This window comes from Agaricus bisporus (genome assembly GCF_000300575.1).
Source record: "Agaricus bisporus var. bisporus H97 unplaced genomic scaffold AGABI2scaffold_8, whole genome shotgun sequence".
In the NCBI taxonomy this organism is placed as follows: Eukaryota; Fungi; Basidiomycota; class Agaricomycetes; order Agaricales; family Agaricaceae; genus Agaricus; species Agaricus bisporus.
Window position 1 is genome coordinate 184,690 of NW_006267371.1, and position 19,088 is coordinate 203,777.

The window sequence follows — 19,088 nt, forward strand, 5'->3', positions numbered from 1 at the left end:
ATGTCGGCCGTGGCTGGTCTCATGCCTCTCCACCTCCAACTCAAGAAGCTGTTTGAGAGATCGGTCATCCGCATCAACGCGCTTCACCAGCACCATCCCGTTCTTTCACTACTAGAGCGGCGAAAAGCCAAAGGATCCACCCTACACCCCAACGCCTTGGAACGCAAGTCCAAGACGATCCGCAAAGTCATCAAGTCTCCGCTTGACTCGGTGATTGACAACCCTTCCTCAGAGATATTCGACCCCCTCTCTGAACATATCAAACCTCGACATCGGCTAGTGGACCGACATCCAGATAAAGTCAAATTTGTGCTCATGCCAAAGAATCACAAAGACAGAGGCAAATATCACAGCAACCTGAACCTTGCTCCCGTAACGGAACCGAACGCCTTGCATCTGTTCACAGCAGGCGTCAAACACAAGTTCGATCCGAGCATTCCTGTGCCGCATCGGACTCACTCGCATATCGCGCTTGTCACAGTCTTCAAAGGACAAGCCATAACGTCTAAAACGAGGACTGCCGGAAGGCGGGTCAACAATGAAACTATTGTCGGATGGTCTACATTTCTGGCATTAATCAAAGCGCACAAAAAGCTTCAAAAGGGATGGCCTATTTCCAAGGTCGTCCTTTACACTACGTCCCAGTTTATCGTCAAGAATCTGATGTCAACGAACTCCAAACCGCTCGGATCACAACTGTCTATTGCTGTATCCCTAGCCTTCGACGCGATCGCCACAGATATTCCCAGAAGTCGACATTGAAGTGCGAGGCTTTAACAAATCATGGGCCACGGCTCCGGGTTCCTATACAGAGGACTCAGGAATGTTACAGCCGTTGGCTCAAAGAGCATACTATTCAGCAGAGACCGCAAGGACGTTTACAGAGCGCTCTCTCTCTTTCCCTCAATCTGCCTCATATCATTACACAAGGCAGAAAACTACGCGAGACGCCATTCACTTCTGGCAAACCGGTTTCCAACAAGGAGTCTGCACGCCGAGTGAGCCGCCACCACACATTCTGTCTTCGGATGGTATAGGAACGCGCTCAGGACCTTCGGTCCGCTCGCAGGTTCAAAATTCTTCATATCATATCAAATCTTGTTTCAAGGGTAACAGCTGGTATGACATTACTGACAAGGAAGGCAATGAAGTACTTCCTAGTCATCTTCAAGGCGGTCCATGGTTCCAAAATTATCAAGGAGTCAAAGCTGCCGACAATTCACCACTCTTCGCTAGACTTATGCGAGTCATGTGCAATCACGCACCGATAGGGGAATATAGAGTGAGGTTCTTCCCCAACGAACCTTACAAATCATGCCAATGCGATCTCAAGACACCGGAGACGCGGCAACATTTACTAATGGTCTGTCCTTTGTTCGTGAGGCGGATCAATCATTACGACTTGGACGGTATCACTACTATACGTGGACTTATTCTGTTCCTCCAAGACAATCCCCAAGTGTTCAGTTTCGAACCACCGGAACTGCCGCGACTTGCAGATGAAAGCTGGCCGGCGTACAGGAGAGAGTTAGAGTTGGCTAGAGATGTAGAGAATAAAAGGAGAAAAGAGAAGAGGCTTCCTCCACTAGTCGGGCCGATCTTTTTACACGAGTCGATCGAGTTCGTAAGACATTGGAATGTGTGGGAGATAGATGACGGATGGGAAGATATCTTCTATGCGGCGATGAGAGAGATCAAGCCTGTGTCGCAGGCGGTGTTGAAAAGAGGCAGAAGACGGATGATTTTCTTTTATCTTGTATATGAACGTTTCTGTTTCTTTGTTTACTTAGCTGTACTTGTATCCAGATTCGAACAGTCTCTTCTTTCCTTTTCTTTTTCTCTTTTAGCTTCGACCTTGTCAGCTGGATGCTTTCGCGTAGTGTAGTTAAGTACAGGTGATGAAAAGTACGGGGAACACGTCATGGCACCCTTTAAGTAGTTTTGAAATAAACTATGCTGATTACAAAAAAAAAAAAAAAAAGCCAGAACCAGTAGAAACATCCCCAGGAGGAGTGGGTGGTGTCTTGACAGCTGGAAGAGCTGCACCTATCCCACTCAGATGGCCAAGTGGCCCTGTGACATTACTTTTAGATGGTATATCCTGAGTTCCAGGCAGTCTGGAGCGCTCCTGAGCGCGTTTTTTCGCGTTTTTTTGCTTCCTGCACCTCCTAGACATGTGCCCTACCCTCCCACAAAAGGAACAAGCGATTGACGTGTTCTTAGGGACAGAAATCGGTCCCAGAGAGTGTGGAGAGGGTGTATGGCTGCCAGAGGGAGTTGTGGTCAATGTAGAGGCTCGGAGACGCGTCAGAGACACGCCAAAACGCGTCGAAATGGTGTCCCAGGTGCAGGGAGCGTGTGTGCGCGATTGCGAGGCCATAGACGTCGATCTGAGTGCAGGGGAAGGGATAGAAGTCGATAGAGATAGGAAGATGAGTGAGAAGAGTTGAGGTTGATGAAGTAATAGTCGTTTTTTAAGCGTTAGAAGCTATATTGTGATATACTAACTTGTACTCACCTGTGGACAGACTGTAAGAAGCTAAGGCCTCTGAAGCGTCCACAGGGAAGTTCAACCATACATGACTAAGCTATCATGTGACTAAACTCGTCCGCATATATCTAAGTCCACCAGTAACACTTGTAGACTGCTTGCTCACTCTAACAAGGAGATGTTGACTGAACACATTTTGTAGCCTTCTCTAGCTGCAAGAGCAATAATGAGGCGTAGCGATGCAGGACGGAATGTAGGTGCAAAGACCTCGGTGAAGTCAAATCCGGGACGTTGGGAATTGTCAAGATAGAAAAGTGACCACACCAGGGTTTGAACCTGGGACCATCCCAATTGCACTAGGAAGCTCTAACCACTGAGCTATATGATCTTGGTATATAGTAGCTAAGATGTTATATGTATACATCTTAGGCCTAGAGGTGGAACCCACGACTGAGGGCCTGCTGCAGGGGCTGAGGCACAGTACAGATTATGTGAGAGCACAGAGCTCCGAACTGTCAGGTGACTTGTCCTGTCATCACCTAACAGGAATAGCCTTTAGCAACGAGACGAGCCCGGTAGCGCTCAATAGAGCCGTCAGCAAGTCATTTGACTTTGAACACCCAGCCAGAGTTGACTACCTTCTTGCCTGGAGGCAGTTCCATTAACTCCCAAGTTCCGTTAGCCTCGAGATTAAAGATCTCAGTGTTACAAGCCTCAGTCCAGCAATCTGAGTCAGGAGACTTCATAGCTAGTCTATAACTCCGGGGATCAGCACCCGAAACGGCTCCAGCAAACTCGACTTCACAGTACTCAGAGTCAGCTAGCATAGCAGCTTCGTCATCCGAGTCAGAGTCATTACCAGCTAAGTCTGGTTGTTTGAGCTTCCAGCATTCCTTCTTTGTCTCTTACCACCACCTTCCCCTTTGGGACATTGGTGTGGACGTGCACTTTAGTTGGAATACATATTGTTTTCAAGGGATAACACTTGATAACTCGCGACCCCTCCATTGCTTTCAAGTATGGCTGATCACCGTGATCGCCCGTACCCCGCCCGACCATCCCGCCCGTCGTCCCCGACGGGATCACATAGGAGCCGAGCCTCCCAAAGCAGCACTCACTCTCGCATAGTCGGAGCATTCAAGGCTGCTACTTCATCTATCAAGTCTCTTGGGTCACCCAAACGAAAGAGAAAGAACTTCATTACAGCCGGGTTCGAAGAAATTGCCCGAGAAGAGAAGACGCTCATGGAACGAGCAGATGAAGAGATTGTTCCCACGTCACAAGAATACGAGAAGGAACTTGACGAGATGAGAAAGGAGATCATGAGGGCCAGAAGGAATGCAGATGACTCGGATGAAGAGGAAGTTGAAGAGAGCAGTGATGAAGAAAACGATGTCGCAAAGGCCGCCGCCGTACCCAGCCAGACTGATTCTATCTAACCTTTGGAATCAGTTCTCGACTCCCCCAGCGGAACTCATGACGACTCCGCCCCTCCCATCCCCCCTCGATGCGTCCCAGTCAACGTACGGGTTCCCCACTCCCTCTCCAGCACTCCTGGACCACCCCGCGTTGAAGGACACACAGTACACCTCCCCATACACACGAGGTCTTGCCAGATTTGGACAAGACTCCCACCACGCCTCGGGTAATTAAAATTACCGAAGCCGAAGCCTACGCGCTCAAAGTCCGAGCGGCAAACAACACGGACAGCCACATCATGACAGGCGTCAGCATGTCATCAAATCAGTTCGAAGAAAATGTCAACAAGTCAAAGGAGATAGTTGGCGAAATTGTAGATGAAGAGATTTGGAGCTCATCACCTGACCTTCCGTCCGAGCCATGGACTTTTACTTTTTTTTTTTTTTTTTTTTTTTTTTTAAGTCATTTTATTGTCCACGAGACTGTATCTCATGTCGGACATCTCGTATCTACATTGTATGAGGTGGTTTCTAGGTCCAAATGTCCTAATATCCCTCGGCTCATCCTTGTCCTAACGGGGGCGCGCCCCGAGCGCCCGCTCCCTCATCGTTAGTCAGGCACAGAAACGCCTTTTAGGATGCCGCCACCCTCCTACAGTGCTAGTCCCTTCCCCATCTTGCCTGTTACTTGTTCTCTTCCGATCGGCCTGGCTCAGGGTACTGGTGCCTCCCCTGAGCGGTCTCGCTCTTACCCTTAAGGAAGGGTCATTGCCTATGGCCTGTAGAATGTTCAATAGAGGATACTTCGCGTTGTCTGGTTATGTGTTCTTCGTCTGTGCTCTTGCTTTTCTTGCATCTTGGTAGCTTTGTTGGGAGGATAAGATTTGAAAATGTCCCATCGATTGTCTAAATCGTTTCGTTGCGTCTAAGTAGTCGACAAGACATCTGGTTCCTTGTTCTGTATGGACCTTTACTGAAGACCAAATCGTGGGCTTCAGAGAAAACCTAAACGGGATCCTCAACAGCATGGCCGTGTCACACCTAGGATGGCGACCAACCCGAACGTCATCGCCAAAGCACTTGCTTTATTTGTAAGCAGGATTATCAACTCGGAGTGGGCAGACGTCAATGTAGGACATATGTCTATTGTGTCAGCCATCTGAGAAGCGGCTACATACCAGACTCCAGTTGATATTCCCCCTCCCCCGCCGGTGAAGAACGTCAAGTTCGCACCGACCCCCATCCCTACCCCAGCAAGCGCTCCGACTCCTATGGAAGTCGATGCGTCCCCACCTAGGATTACGGCCTCCGCTAAAGGCAAGAAAAAGGCTTCCCCTCTCCCCCCGACGCCACAACATCCAGTCACCACCTCGCCGGTGATTGCGTCACCCATCAAGATCAGCGTGGCTCCCAAACCACTGGTCCAACCGTCAAAGACTGGCAAACAAGGTAAGCCAGTCACTTCTTATATGCCCATCAAGCTGTTGGTGGTTACCAAGCCAACAGTGACTAACAAGACGCTAGCGGGAGTCACGCCCCGTATGCCCGAGTCCGGTTCCAGCCGGCAAGCTAAGGGCAGAGACGCTAGCGGGAGTAACACCCCGTTGAACCCGCCCAAGAGCGGTAAAGGTGCTCCAGGTAAGTCAGGGGCACCTACCACAGCAGAACACGGAAACCGATCCGGTCCTCCCCCCGTTCCCCTCCATTCAAAACCAAACGCTCTCTCCAGGAGCGCTGAGATGAAGAATAATGCGCATGTGTTCGCTGCACGTGTCGCCCCCAAATCCTATGCCCAGGCTGCAAAACAGTCTGCGGCGCCTACCGCCCCCGCTCCCATTGTCATGGAAGAAACTATACAGTGGGCAAAAGCGTTGAAAGCATAGTGTCCTGAGATGACTATGCAGGACGCCTTGAAAGCTGTAGCACCGGTGGTCAACACACCACCAAGCTCGAATGAAGTTATAGTGCCAAAGTCGAAAAAGGCGCTCACGGCTCAAAAAGCCGCCCAAGGAATCACTGGTGGACTCAATCGGAAGTCCGCTCAGTTTGCTTTCTCCCACATTGTTCAATCGGATCGCTTCGGGGACATGGGGAAAGTAGTCAATGCCATGAACAGGTATCTGGTTTTCCATAAATCACAGATGAGGGTCCAAAATGGTCGCTTATTTAAAAATGTTGTCCACTTTTATCTTAACTTAGTACCGTCCAAACAGGGGTTCATGTTGATAAGAGAGTTGTTATACAAAGCGTTGGAGGTAGAGCTCCCTGAAGGGGACAGTGACCTTCCCAATGCTCCACAATCTGTAGCCCATTTGATTCTGAAGGGCTTCGATTATTATACCAGCCAGTACAACAAACGCCCGGAGGATATCCTTACGGGTGATCAAGTAATTGAAGCTATGGGATCTGTAGATCAATTCCGTGGCTTGGAATGTGTCAGAAGGCCAGCCGTTGTCAGATCTCGAGGATCAAGGGACATGGCGGTCGCATTTGTAGATGTTTGGGATTCGAAGACTGGGTCGCGTACAAAGGACTTAGTCAACAAAGTATATCATATTCGAGGCAAACTTATTAAAGTAGAATACACTAGACAGAGGGAATTCGTTCCACAGTGTCAGAAGTGTTGGAAATGGATGTTAGGTGATGACAGGACAAGTCACCTGACAGTTCGGAGCTCTGTGCTCTCACATAATCTGTACTGTGCCTCAGCCCCTGCAGCAGGCCCTCAGTCGTGGGTTCCACCTCTAGGCCTAAGATGTATACATATAACATCTTAGCTACTATATACCAAGAGCTTCCTAGTGCAATTGGGATGGTCCCAGGTTCAAACCCTGGTGTGGTCACTTTTCTATCTTGACAAGAATATGTCCTTTTCACAGACTGCATCGCTCTGTCATCCTTCAACCTTCGTTCAGTGATAAAACATCTTGCAAATAGGACGCTTAAACATTTGGACAAGGTTCATGTTCTCGACGGACAGTTTGAAGGACGTGTCGGGACAGTGGAGGTGTTAAACTTAGAACAATAGCGGTTGCAGTGGCGATCCTAACGAGCCTAGAAACGAGTCAATCGGATAGGAACTGACAGAGCAATCCCAAGAACAAACTGTGGATACACTGTAAGAAGCTGTATTGTGTTCTGATAACTTGTACTCACCTGTGGACAGACTGTAAGAAGCTAAGGCCTCTGAAGCGTCCACAGGGAAGTTCAACCATACATGACTAAGCTATCATGTGACTAAACTCGTCCGCATATATCTAAGTCCACCAACTACACTTGTAGACTTCTTGCTCACTCTAACACACCCCCTTGATCCAGCCAGTCTACTCAAGTCCTAATAGAGGAACAGCAAACTCAACTACCTTCTTTGCCACAGCCTTGGTAAGGATGTCGGCCACTTGCTCGTGTGTAGAAACATACAAAGGATCTATGAGTCCTTCTTCAACAGCCTCCCGGAGCCAGTAGAAGCGCAGGTCTAGGTGTTTCATGCGTCCGTGATGCTCTGGATTCTTGGCTACACTGATTCCTGACTTGTTATTAACGACAAATCGCTCCTTGACCTCTTACCACTACCTTCCTCTTTTGGAAGTCTAGTGCTAGTCGTTTAGTCGTAGCAATACATTGTTCCAATGCCCGCTCCGCGTCGCAAGCAACAGTCTGCACCGGCCTCTGCACCATACCTGTCCTGTCCACCGCCCGCCAATCCGACCGCTCGTCGTCTTCTCGAAGACGACATCGTAACACTTATTGACCCCAAGTATGGCGGTCTAATCACCCTCGCCTCCATCCAGCTCGACTCTCATGAGAACCAAGCTATTCTCGACGCCGTCCGCAACCGGGGCATTACCCCTTGTTAGAACTTTGCCAGAATGTCACGGCGTCACGCTGTCACATCTGTCACATATTTTATTATGTAATAATTTCCCTCTGCTGCTACAGTTCGACGGAGGCTAAACTATCGGCATACTGCTAAAATGGCGCAAGCTACAGATTTACCAATTGAGCTCATTGATCTTATCTTTTCTTTCCTACCTCCGAACCATGCGGAGCAAGTACAGTGGAGGAGAGCAGCGGTGGCTATCGGAAGAGAACCCCGACCAGACGGATGGAGGTTAGAGGATCATAGGTGCGTAGTGTGTGGAAGAGTGACGTTGATAATGTGGGACGAAGTATTGGAGAGACCCTGGATGTTGCAGCGATGGAATAACCCGGACTTCCGTCGTTGGGAACCGGTCCGGTTCTTTACGATGTGCCCGTGTGGAGAAGTAATGGCAACATACTTCGGCAGGGATTGGTACGAAAGGTTACGTCCTTAGATAGTTGTTTGTACCTGTGGACACTTTTATGGTTTGTTTGGTGTTGTTGACGTTTTTATGATCAATGTACTTGTGTTTACTTACTTCTTACTCCACTCTTCTTTTCTCATGTCAAATGTATAATTAGTTTATTTTCTCATACGTACTTCTTTTCACATGTCAGTATATAAATAAAGTTACCTAGGGTAGTTGGTCTGTGCGCCGTAGTCTAGGTATATAAAGTAGGTAGAAACTTGTAGAAGACTCTGTCGAGTTCTCTTAGGTTCACACCTAATATAACTTTTGTCACTTTCCTCTATAGTTCTTAAGTTCAGGTGTGACCTGTGACATCTCAGTCACAGTCGCCCTAACAGTAGAACTCGACTACTCCGGGGATCGCACAGCACAGTGCCCTCCCCATCCTTTACTCTCTTATCGCCCTCTACTCTCTGCGCGCCATCGCGGCCGCCACACACATAGCCGGTCCCTAGGCTTAAGGGGTGATCGGGTACAGTCACAACGTACCCCGTTGAGACTAAGGCGTGTCACGTGCCTTAGTTAAACACGAGACGTTCACCACGTGAGGTGCTTTTTATATACTTGTATTTTCTTCCCGTATCAACCTTGTGCTGCGGCTGCATTGTCAGCTGGTACACGCAGAGGAGTGAGAGACCCACCTTAGGTGACTCTCTAGATTAGCGTGGGAATCCGTTCCCGTACATACCTCTCATCTTAGTCTATCCCTTCGGTCAAGCGACCATTCTTGAATACAAAACCTTTTCTCTCTTCGTGTACACATCCAAGTGAAGCAGGCTATTGGCTTCATTGGATTGGTGGATACGCATCAGGTGACAGGAAAAGACCTCCCTCACCTTCTTCAAAATTTCTCATCGACTACCGCCCGGAACATTCCGAGTACCTTCCTCTGAATCTGAGGAAGAAGAAGAATCCACCTCGGAATCCCAATCCGAGGAATCCAAACCAGAACAACGACAACCGTCCGTATCCCCCCTACCCCTATATCAACCACCTCCCCCCGAATACCACGAGCCAGACATGGCCAATCCCCAAGACATAATCAATCAGCTGAACGCTCAGCACACTCTCATCACCCAACTGCAGCAGCAACTCGCCCAGCTGCAGAACAACCCGCAACCGGGTCCACCAGGCCCACAAGGTCCACCAGGGGACGATGGAGAAACCCCCATCGTCCAAGTAGTAGCGCCACCAATCGATGTGGCAAGACCAAAGATATTCTCAGGAGACGGAAAGGAGCTGAGTGGCTTCATAACGGCGTGCAAAATTTATCTAAGTTTAAAAATGGTAGGAAGACTACAAGGGGATCAGATGACGTGGATACTATCGTATGTACAAGGAGGAGCGGCGGAGTCTTGGAAGGAGAACATCATGGAGATGATTGAAAACGGCGAACAAGAAGCTCCAGCCCACACGGAGGAGCTTTTTGATAGTTTGCGGAACAATTTCGGAGATGCGGATGAGGAGAGTACGGCAGTAGGAAAGTTGAGGTTGATTGAGCAAGGAAGTAAAAGTGCGGAGGAGCATGTGCAGGAGTTCAAGCGAATCGCTCGGGATAGTGGATATGAGGGACGAGCCCTCATCGAAGAATTCAAAAGAAGTTTGTCTGGAAGGATCAGGAAGGCGTTGATGGAATCAGAGAACCCACCAACTACCATCAGGAGTTGGTACGAGAGGAGCATGAAGTTGGATAGGCAGTGGAGACAGGCAAAGGCGGAGGAAGACTACTATCGGCGGGGGCAAGCGAAGCCCCAAATACGAACCCATACCCCAAACAACACTTTCGTGAGGCCTCAGCCTCAACGTCGAGATCCCAACGCGATGGATGTCGACACCGCAGCAGGGCCCAGTCGAGGTCCTATCAAATGTTACAAGTGTGGGAAATTGGGGCATATGGCCAAGAACTGCTGGAGCAAGGCTCCGGCTCGAGATGTGCGAACGTTAGATGTGGACGAGCAGCGGGACTATTGGAAGAGGATGTTCGAGGAAGAGCAGAAGAATTTAAAAGAGTAAAGGAAGCCAAGTCTCCTCGTTGGACTTCCTACAACAAATTCAATGTACTATGTAACGAAATCAATGTTTGTGACACTGTACAAGAGGAGAATTTCCTCGTAAGGACAATTCGGCCTTTAAGGGAAATTAAGCTGAACGTGGGAGTAGAGAAGTTGGACACACATGATGGAGTAGGAGTACAGGCGTTGTTGGATAGTGGAGCAACGGGGATGTTTATGGATAAGACGTTCGCGGATGAAGAAGGGTTCAAGTTGGAACCTTTAGAAAGACCAATCCCGGTCAAAAACGTTGATGGAACGATCAATGCATCTGGGGCAGTAACTCACCGAGTAGTGGCAAACGTGTACTACAAAGGACATAAAGAAAGAGTACATTTCGAGATATGCGGCCTAGGAAAAAATAAGGTCATATTAGGAATGCCTTGGTTACAGATGCACAATCCGGAAATTGATTGGGAGAAAGGAGAGGTAAAGATGACCAGGTGCCCAGACGGGTGTGGGTACAAAGATAAAGGAAAAGCAAAAGAAAAACAAGAAGAAATACGAAGGATGGAGGAACCAAAGAAATCCACAAGGCAGTTGATGAAAGAAGCGCGAGAGGAAGAAAAGAGGGAAAAGCCTGACATGTCACACAAGCAATATGCAGGTTGGAAATTAGTTTCCTTCCCAAAGAAATCAAATTGGGGAACGGTGTTGCAGTATAGATGCGAGGAGTGTGGAACCCAAACGTCGGAACATTTGCTGAGCAAACACAAATGCCCAGCAATGGAGGAAATAGCCTTAGACGAATTTGGGATGCCATATGAAGGAAGTGATGACGAAGAGGAAGGGCCAACTATGGCCAAGATAGAAGCGTATGAAGAGGAGCAAAAAGAAATCAGAGATGAGGAAGAAAGATACGAACGGGTGAACAAGGCAGTAGGGAGATTCACCACTCCCAGGAACATCATCGAAGGAATCGCACTAGGAGTCGAGGCGGCATTCGCCAGGGAATTGGCACGTAACAGGCGTGCTAATGGTGGAGCTGAGGGGTTGGCACAACAACCCAAAGAGAAAGCTGAGGGGTGGGCGCAATCACCCGGTGACGTGGCTGACCGATTAAATGGGGAAAAGGCAGAACGTCTAGAAGAAGATAACAGCAAGACAGCCACCGCGGGACAAGCGGGGGCTGGACAGGTACGTCCTAAACGAATAAGCGCCCAAAGGAAAAATAGAAGTAGAGAGGAAGAAGGACAACTAGAGATGTGGGTAAGAGGAATGACAGAAGAGATGCCGGAAGAAGAAGAAATTCGAAGCATAGACTCAGTAGAGCAAGTGGTACCAAGACGGTTCCACAAGTTCCTTAAAGTATTCAAACAAAAGGAATCAGAAAGAATGCCTACTAGGAAACCATGGGATCATGCTATCGAATTAAAGGAAGATTTCAAACCCAAGAAAGGGAAAATATACCCCTTATCGCCAAACGAAAGAGAAGAAGTCCAAGCATTCATCAAGGACCAACTCCGAAAGGGGTATATTAGGCCTTCGAAATCTCCCCAAACCTCACCGGTATTTTTTGTGCCGAAGAAAGATGGAAAGAAGCGGATGGTACAGGACTATCGATTTTTGAATGATTGGACAATTAAGAACAATTATCCTTTACCTTTAATTTCTGAACTTATAGACACTATGGGTAGTAAACGATTATTCTCTAAGATAGATTTACGATGGGGTTATAATAACATTAGGATAAAAGAAGGAGACGAGTGGAAGGCAGCTTTTACTACTTTCATGGGGGCCTTTGAACCCACTGTTATGTTTTTTGGACTTACAAATTCGCCTGCTACTTTTCAGACTATGATGAACGAACTTTTTAGGGACTTAGTAAATACTGGAAAAGTGGCTGTATTCATTGACGATATTTTGATAGGAACAGACGACGAAGAAGAACATGATAAGGTGGTGGAAGAAGTGTTGCAGAGGTTGATGGACAATGACTTATTTGCAAAACCAGAAAAATGTGAATGGAAACGAAGTGAAATGGGGTTTTTGGGATGTATAATAGGGAGAAACGGAATCAAGATGGAGGAAAGGAAAGTGAAAGACGTAGTAGAGTGGCCGACTCCAAAATGCGTTAAAGATGTACAAAAATTCTTGGGACTGGCAAATTACTATCGACGGTTCATTGAAAAATTCGCCAGTATTGCAAAACCATTACACGCATTGACTAAAAAAGACAAGAAATGGAGTTGGGGAGATGAAGAAGAGGAGGCCTTTGGTACGCTAAAAGCAAGATTCACATCACATCCAATCCTAGTAGCCCCAGAATTGGATAAAGAGCTAAAGGTGGAATCTGATGCATCGGCTTACGCCACGGGCGGAGAGTTAGCAATGAAATGTGAAGACGGAAAGTGGAGACCGGTAGCATACATCTCCAAATCAATGACGGAGACGGAACGAAACTACGACATTCACGATAGGGAGATGCTGGGGATTATGCGGTGTTTAGAAGAATGGAGACATTTCCTGGAAGGGGCGAAACATAAGTTCGAAATTTGGACAGATCATCGCAATCTAGAATACTTCGCGAAAGCCCAACAACTAAATCGACGACAGGCCAGATGGGCCTTATATCTATCTAGATTTAATTTCGAATTAAAGTTCCGTCCAGGAAAAACAATGGGGAAGGCAGACGCTTTGAGCAGAAGACCTGATTTCGAACAAGGAACAAAGGATGATAACAAAGATCAAACCTTGTTAAAACCAGAATACTTTGCAATTCGAGCAATGGAAGAAGGTCATATGTTAATCAATGCCGAGGAAGAAGGAATATTAGAGGAAATCAGAAAATCTAAAGCAAGAGAAGATGATGTGGTAAAAGCGGTAGAAGAAATGAAGCGAGCAAAGGTGAAGTCATTGAGGGGAGACGAGTGGAAGTTAGAGGAGGGATTAGTACTGAAGGAAGGAAAAGTCTATGTGCCGAAAGATGAGACGTTAAGGACCAAGATCATTCGACTACATCACGATACTCCCATTGCTGGACACGGAGGACAATGGAAGACAGTAGAAATGGTAACACGCAATTACTGGTGGCCAGGCGTCACTAAGCAAGTCCAGAAGTACGTAGAGGGATGCGACCAATGTCAACGAAACAAGAATCGACCAACACCGCCGGCAGGAAAATTAATGCTGAACCCTATTCCCACCAAACCATGGGCCGACGTATCCGTCGACTTCATAGTAAAATTACCAGAGTCACAGGGAATGGACTCAATTCTGGTAGTGTGTGATCGATTCAGTAAAATGGCTCACTTCATCCCAACTACGGAAACGACATCAGCGCTAGGACTAGCTAAGCTGTTCAGGGATCACGTATGGAAGTTGCATGGATTACCAGAAACGGTGATCTCAGATAGGGGACCGCAATTTGCTGCAGACTTTACAAAGGAGTTGAATAAAATGTTGGGAATCGACACTAGGTTATCTACGGCGTTTCACCCACAGACGGATGGCCAAACCGAACGAACCAATCAAGAACTAGAGCAATACCTCCGATCATTTGTTGATCACAGACAAACTGATTGGCCTGATTGGCTAGCAACGGCAGAGTTTTCCTATAACAATAAAGAACAATCATCAACAAAGGAAACTCCATTTATGGTCAACGTGGGAAGACATCCAAGAACTGGCTTTGATCTTCGACGACAAGGCAATCACCCGGCGGCAGCGGACTTTGCGGACCGCATGAAACTTCAACACGAGGAAACTCAAGCGGCCCTAAAAAAGGCACAAGACGACATGCGGAGGTATGCGGATAGAAGCAGAGGAGAAGCGGTTAAGTACAAAGTAGGAGATAAAGTTCTATTGGCTACCCGGGACCTTCAAATCCAGGGACGACCTACCCGGAAACTTACGGAAAAGTTCATCGGACCATATACCATCAAGAAGATCATTTCCCCCAACGCAGTGGAAATAGATCTTCCCCGATCTATTCGGATTCATCCGGTGGTTAATGTCAGCCGAATAGTACTATATCGAGAACAAGTGGATGGACAAGGAAGTAGACCGGCACCGGCCGTAGAAATAGAAGGAGAACAGGAGTGGGAAGTGGAGAAAATCCTTAACGCCAAATGGCTCCGCGGAAAGAAGCGGTACTTAGTACGATGGAAAGGGTATACGGCAGAAGCAGACTCGTGGGAACCCGAGGAAAACTTGGCTAACGCCAAAGAATTGATTACTGAATTCCACCAACTCTATGGGGAACTCAATAGGATACAGCACGTTCTACGTGACACTGGGTTCCAAGAAAGGGAACTACCTAATCGATTTACAGCCAAGACTTTATTCGGATGGGATGACAAACAGTTTGATGCCGAATATCTTAAGAAGTTGGAACGAAATTGGCGAACGTGGAGGTCTTGAAGGGTCGTCTCCGGAGGAGCCGACTTTAAGGAGGGGGTACTGTTAGAACTTTGCCAGAATGTCACGGCGTCACGCTGTCACATCTGTCACATATTTTATTATGTAATAATTTCCCTCTGCTGCTACAGTTCGACGGAGGCTAAACTATCGGCATACTGCTAAAATGGCGCAAGCTACAGATTTACCAATTGAGCTCATTGATCTTATCTTTTCTTTCCTACCTCCGAACCATGCGGAGCAAGTACAGTGGAGGAGAGCAGCGGTGGCTATCGGAAGAGAACCCCGACCAGACGGATGGAGGTTAGAGGATCATAGGTGCGTAGTGTGTGGAAGAGTGACGTTGATAATGTGGGACGAAGTATTGGAGAGACCCTGGATGTTGCAGCGATGGAATAACCCGGACTTCCGTCGTTGGGAACCGGTCCGGTTCTTTACGATGTGCCCGTGTGGAGAAGTAATGGCAACATACTTCGGCAGGGATTGGTACGAAAGGTTACGTCCTTAGATAGTTGTTTGTACCTGTGGACACTTTTATGGTTTGTTTGGTGTTGTTGACGTTTTTATGATCAATGTACTTGTGTTTACTTACTTCTTACTCCACTCTTCTTTTCTCATGTCAAATGTATAATTAGTTTATTTTCTCATACGTACTTCTTTTCACATGTCAGTATATAAATAAAGTTACCTAGGGTAGTTGGTCTGTGCGCCGTAGTCTAGGTATATAAAGTAGGTAGAAACTTGTAGAAGACTCTGTCGAGTTCTCTTAGGTTCACACCTAATATAACTTTTGTCACTTTCCTCTATAGTTCTTAAGTTCAGGTGTGACCTGTGACATCTCAGTCACAGTCGCCCTAACAGAGCCGGAATGAGGGCGAGCGCCCTTGATCTGACAGTTCGTGCCGCTGATGGACACAAACTTGGAAATGTAAGTGCGAGCATTGCTGCCCGACACCGTGTCATGGATGTCGACCCATGCCCAGCATGAGTCGGAATGAGGGGAGGCGTGCATGAAGCGCGGCTTGTGCTTGATCAATTTGGCCAGCGAGGCGCCGACCAGGGATTTATTGAGAGCGCTAATGAACGCCTCGTGTTGCTTGAGCGCCCACTCTTTAGAGGAAGCGGGCACGTGTGGGATGTCGACGATCTTCAAGTACGAAGTCGACGTGATGGGAGAGTGAGCAATGGGGATGTTCGGGCTCGGGAAGATTCGCCGAACGTGCTTGAGCACGAAAGAAACTTCGGCGGGGGAAGGGACGCGGGAGGCGGCAATGCAAATGCCGTTGCCTTCAACCGAGGAGTGGGTGAGAATGACATCAGACTTGATGTCATTTTTGATGAGCTTGTTGAGGCTATTAATAACCTCGGGTGTGAATGAGGCCGCAGTGACCGGGGAGTCAGCTGGCGGTGTCAGGATAATAGCACGGCGCTTCGCGCCGTGTGCAGTGTGCTTGCCTTGGCGTCTCTTGCGAGGCGCCGAAGGAGCGCGGAACGAGACTGAAGGGGTGCTAGAGGGAGGAGGCGCGCGCTTGGAACTTGGGATGGGAAGGGGTTTGGTGGGCGCCTTCCCAGACGCTGGAGGTGGAGCGGCCGGCTCATCCACTTCCATGAGTGGGGCCGTTGCCGAGGGAGTGACGTCAGAAAGTGGGGCCGGATCGACCCGAACTTTCTTCTTCGGAGGCTTCGCCTTTGATGACTCAGCGGGTGGCTGTGCGTCCCGCAGATTTACACGAGGAGCAGGTGCGTCGACTGCGGATGCAGGCGCTTCAACTGCTGGGGGAAGGAGAGAACGGAATTCGGGTACTTTCCTATTGAAATATTTGTGAACGGCATTGAGGTTGTCGTCCATGAGTGTGGGGAAGACGTCGAGGACAATAGTCTTCCAATCAGGTTTAGCGAATGCTTGGAAGAAGCCCAGAGCGGTGCTGATAGCGTTGAGGATAACCTCTTTGCTTTCTTTGCTGTCCAAATGCTCCTCATCTGCAGGAGAGGCAGGACAGGGGGTAGTGGCATCCTCGTAATTGAGGGCCATAGATGAGTCGTCACTGCCGCATACTGAAACAGCAGCGACAGAGGGACCGGAGGAGGAAGACCCCGGCAAGATGGGGCGCTTCGAGGAGAGCACCGAGGCCGAAGGCGACGGTGCGCGAGGAGGGGAAGGGGGACGAATGGGTACTGGCGGCGGAGGCGTCGGCACACGAGGGGGAGGAGGAGGGACGCTGGGCGGAGTGTTGACAGCCGGAGGGGCTGCTCCTATCCCAGGAGATTGGCCAGAGGGCCCTTTGACTTTACCTTTGGCAAGTGCAGAGGCCTCTGCGTTGGCGATGGCGACCGCAGGGGCAATGCCCCGGTTGTGGACAGCGTCCATGATAGCTCTATTCTCCTGCGAGTCGAGCGACCAGTTGGCGAGAGTCATCATCCCAGTGATAGAGTACTGGGGATTGAGAAGAGTCTCAACGTCAGAGACGGTGAGACGAGCGGCGGTCGGATTGGTGGGCGGTGACGGCGCCTGAGACGGGGGACGGGACGGGTGTGGCGTAGGGGCCGGTGCGGACTGTTTCTTGTGCTGAGCGGGCATGATACTGTGTATATTGCTACGACTAGACGACTAGCACTGAAACTTCCAAAAGAGGAAGGTAGTGGTAAGAGGTCAAGGAGCGTCCCATGTACTATCTTGGATGTTGAAATCTCCTGCGCACAACGATATCCGTGGCAAAGATTCCATGATCCATCTAAGTTCATGCACCGCCACATGTGTTTCCCCATCATTGTAGACATTGAGGATGTTGAACTCGTGGGGTATGCCCCTACGAGGCTGAGGAATGTGCAAAGTGACTAATGATACGTCACAATGTTTGAGGATGTCTGACCGGAGTTGTGGTTTGAAAACATCCAGTCGTCTGTTGATGTATGTAAGCACCCGCCTGGCTGCTCTGGATTCATCTCTATTATCGAAAGCTTCCGTGAAAGGACGCCACGAACTGTGTAAAGGAGGGCCGCACGCCACGTCGCCCTTCTTGTTCTTGGTAGATGGTTGCCTCCTCACACCCTTCCACCCCGGCTCTTGGAACATTATGATGTCCACATATCCGGCACATTTATCCAAAACGATAGAGGTGGTTTCCCAACTCTTATGCGCATTGAATGATAGAATTGTTAAGTATTGTAATGACCGTGGTGCAGATTGTTTAGGTCCGCTAATAGTATTAATGTCTCTTTCCGTTGTACAATTCATTCAGAGGAAGAGGGGATTTCGATAATTTGCTCGTCATCGAGTTGACGTGCCTGGTGGATGGTTCGGCGCCTGTTGTCGCGCTTCTCTCTTTTGATTGCCATATCCATAGCGCGCCTTTGATCGTGCCACGAAATAAAGTCTGACGTCATTCTCACTCATGCTTCAGTCGAAGGCAACGGCATCTGTATTGCTGCCTCCCGCGTCCCCTCCCCCGCCGAAATTGCGTTCGTGCTCAAGCACGTTCGGTGACTATTCCCGAGCCCGAACATCCCCATTGCTCACTCTCCCATCACGTCGACTTCATATTTGAAGATTCATCAGCAAAAAGTCACACAACTTATGCAAACTTATGAAAAAGTTGCCTTATGCTTGCCTTATAAAGACCAACTTAAGGCACATAAGTCTCCAAAATAGCATAAGTTCATAATTTTTCATAAGCCAGACAAGAAGTTACACATAAGTCACACATTAGTTCATAAGTTTATCATAAATTCATAAGTTGGATACAAAGAAAACATAAGCACAGGACATTTCATAAGTCAGACCAAAGGTTAAACCACAAGTCAGACAAAGTTTCATAAGTCAAACAGGATCTCATAAGCTCATAAGTCAGATAACAAGGCAAGCATCACAGCATTATAAGAACAGTATGCTGTATGTCTTGATCTACTGTTCATAAAATTCCGGAAAAATCACGACAAATCTTAGAATATTAAAAAGAAATAAGTCTATATGTATGTTTTTGTCAGAAAACATACCCGTTATGGAGATATCAAGATTCCATCATGGGGTGGGGGAGTCATTGTCAACTGCAGATAGACTCGTCGTAGAGCCTGCTCTACTCACCGGAAAATTATGGAAAAATCACGACAAATCTTAGAATATTAAAAGAACATAAGTTTATATGTATGTCATTGTCGGAAAACATACCAGTTATGGAGATATAGAAAAACATGACAAGAATGACATGTTTTCTACTGGTTACTGTGCCGATTTTGATGATTAAAGAGTGCAAATATATGTTTTCAAGGTCCAGGAATCCGAATCTGACTTTAGATTTACTATCTGATCAATATCCGAGGAGCTACAGCGCAATTTTGTGTTTATCATATGTTAAATGTGCCATATCTCATTAGAATCTCATCCAACAAAGAATCTAATTAGATATTCGAACTCCCCAACCTCGAAAATATAGGAATACAC

General features: G+C 48.0%; 5 protein-coding genes and 1 non-coding gene across 6 annotated transcripts; 3 read left to right on the forward strand and 3 right to left on the reverse strand.

The window, feature by feature from the left end:
* On the forward strand, positions 1 to 1,880 carry AGABI2DRAFT_144475 (hypothetical protein; the record flags this gene model as incomplete). Its single annotated transcript, XM_006463010.1, has 4 exons — positions 1 to 708; positions 740 to 1,057; positions 1,109 to 1,714; positions 1,848 to 1,880. 4 exons carry the CDS (start codon positions 1 to 3, stop codon positions 1,878 to 1,880), a joined length of 1,665 nt encoding a protein of 554 aa, XP_006463073.1.
* Positions 1,881 to 2,806: 926 nt separating this feature from the next.
* AGABI2DRAFT_t87 lies at positions 2,807 to 2,879 on the reverse strand. Its single transcript has one exon. It is a non-coding gene; the product is annotated as a tRNA-Cys (tRNA).
* A 631-nt stretch (positions 2,880 to 3,510) lies between these two features.
* Positions 3,511 to 6,686, forward strand: AGABI2DRAFT_119893 (hypothetical protein; the record flags this gene model as incomplete). Its single annotated transcript, XM_006463011.1, has 6 exons — positions 3,511 to 3,903; positions 3,944 to 4,014; positions 4,076 to 4,283; positions 4,908 to 5,039; positions 5,091 to 5,747; positions 5,814 to 6,686. 6 exons carry the CDS (start codon positions 3,511 to 3,513, stop codon positions 6,684 to 6,686), a joined length of 2,334 nt encoding a protein of 777 aa, XP_006463074.1.
* A 3,183-nt stretch (positions 6,687 to 9,869) lies between these two features.
* AGABI2DRAFT_207744 (hypothetical protein) lies at positions 9,870 to 10,325 on the forward strand (the record flags this gene model as incomplete). The annotated part of the gene is made up of 1 exon (XM_006463012.1): positions 9,870 to 10,325. One exon carries the CDS (start codon positions 9,870 to 9,872, stop codon positions 10,251 to 10,253), a length of 384 nt encoding a protein of 127 aa, XP_006463075.1. The 3' UTR covers positions 10,254 to 10,325.
* Positions 10,326 to 15,443: 5,118 nt separating this feature from the next.
* AGABI2DRAFT_119895 (hypothetical protein) lies at positions 15,444 to 17,228 on the reverse strand (the record flags this gene model as incomplete). Its single annotated transcript, XM_006463013.1, has 1 exon — positions 15,444 to 17,228. The coding sequence occupies one exon, from the start codon at positions 17,226 to 17,228 to the stop codon at positions 15,444 to 15,446; it is 1,785 nt and encodes a 594-aa protein (XP_006463076.1).
* Positions 17,229 to 17,300: 72 nt separating this feature from the next.
* Positions 17,301 to 17,723, reverse strand: AGABI2DRAFT_119896 (hypothetical protein; the record flags this gene model as incomplete). Its single annotated transcript, XM_006463014.1, has 1 exon — positions 17,301 to 17,723. The coding sequence occupies one exon, from the start codon at positions 17,721 to 17,723 to the stop codon at positions 17,301 to 17,303; it is 423 nt and encodes a 140-aa protein (XP_006463077.1).
* Positions 17,724 to 19,088: the final 1,365 nt, after the last annotated feature.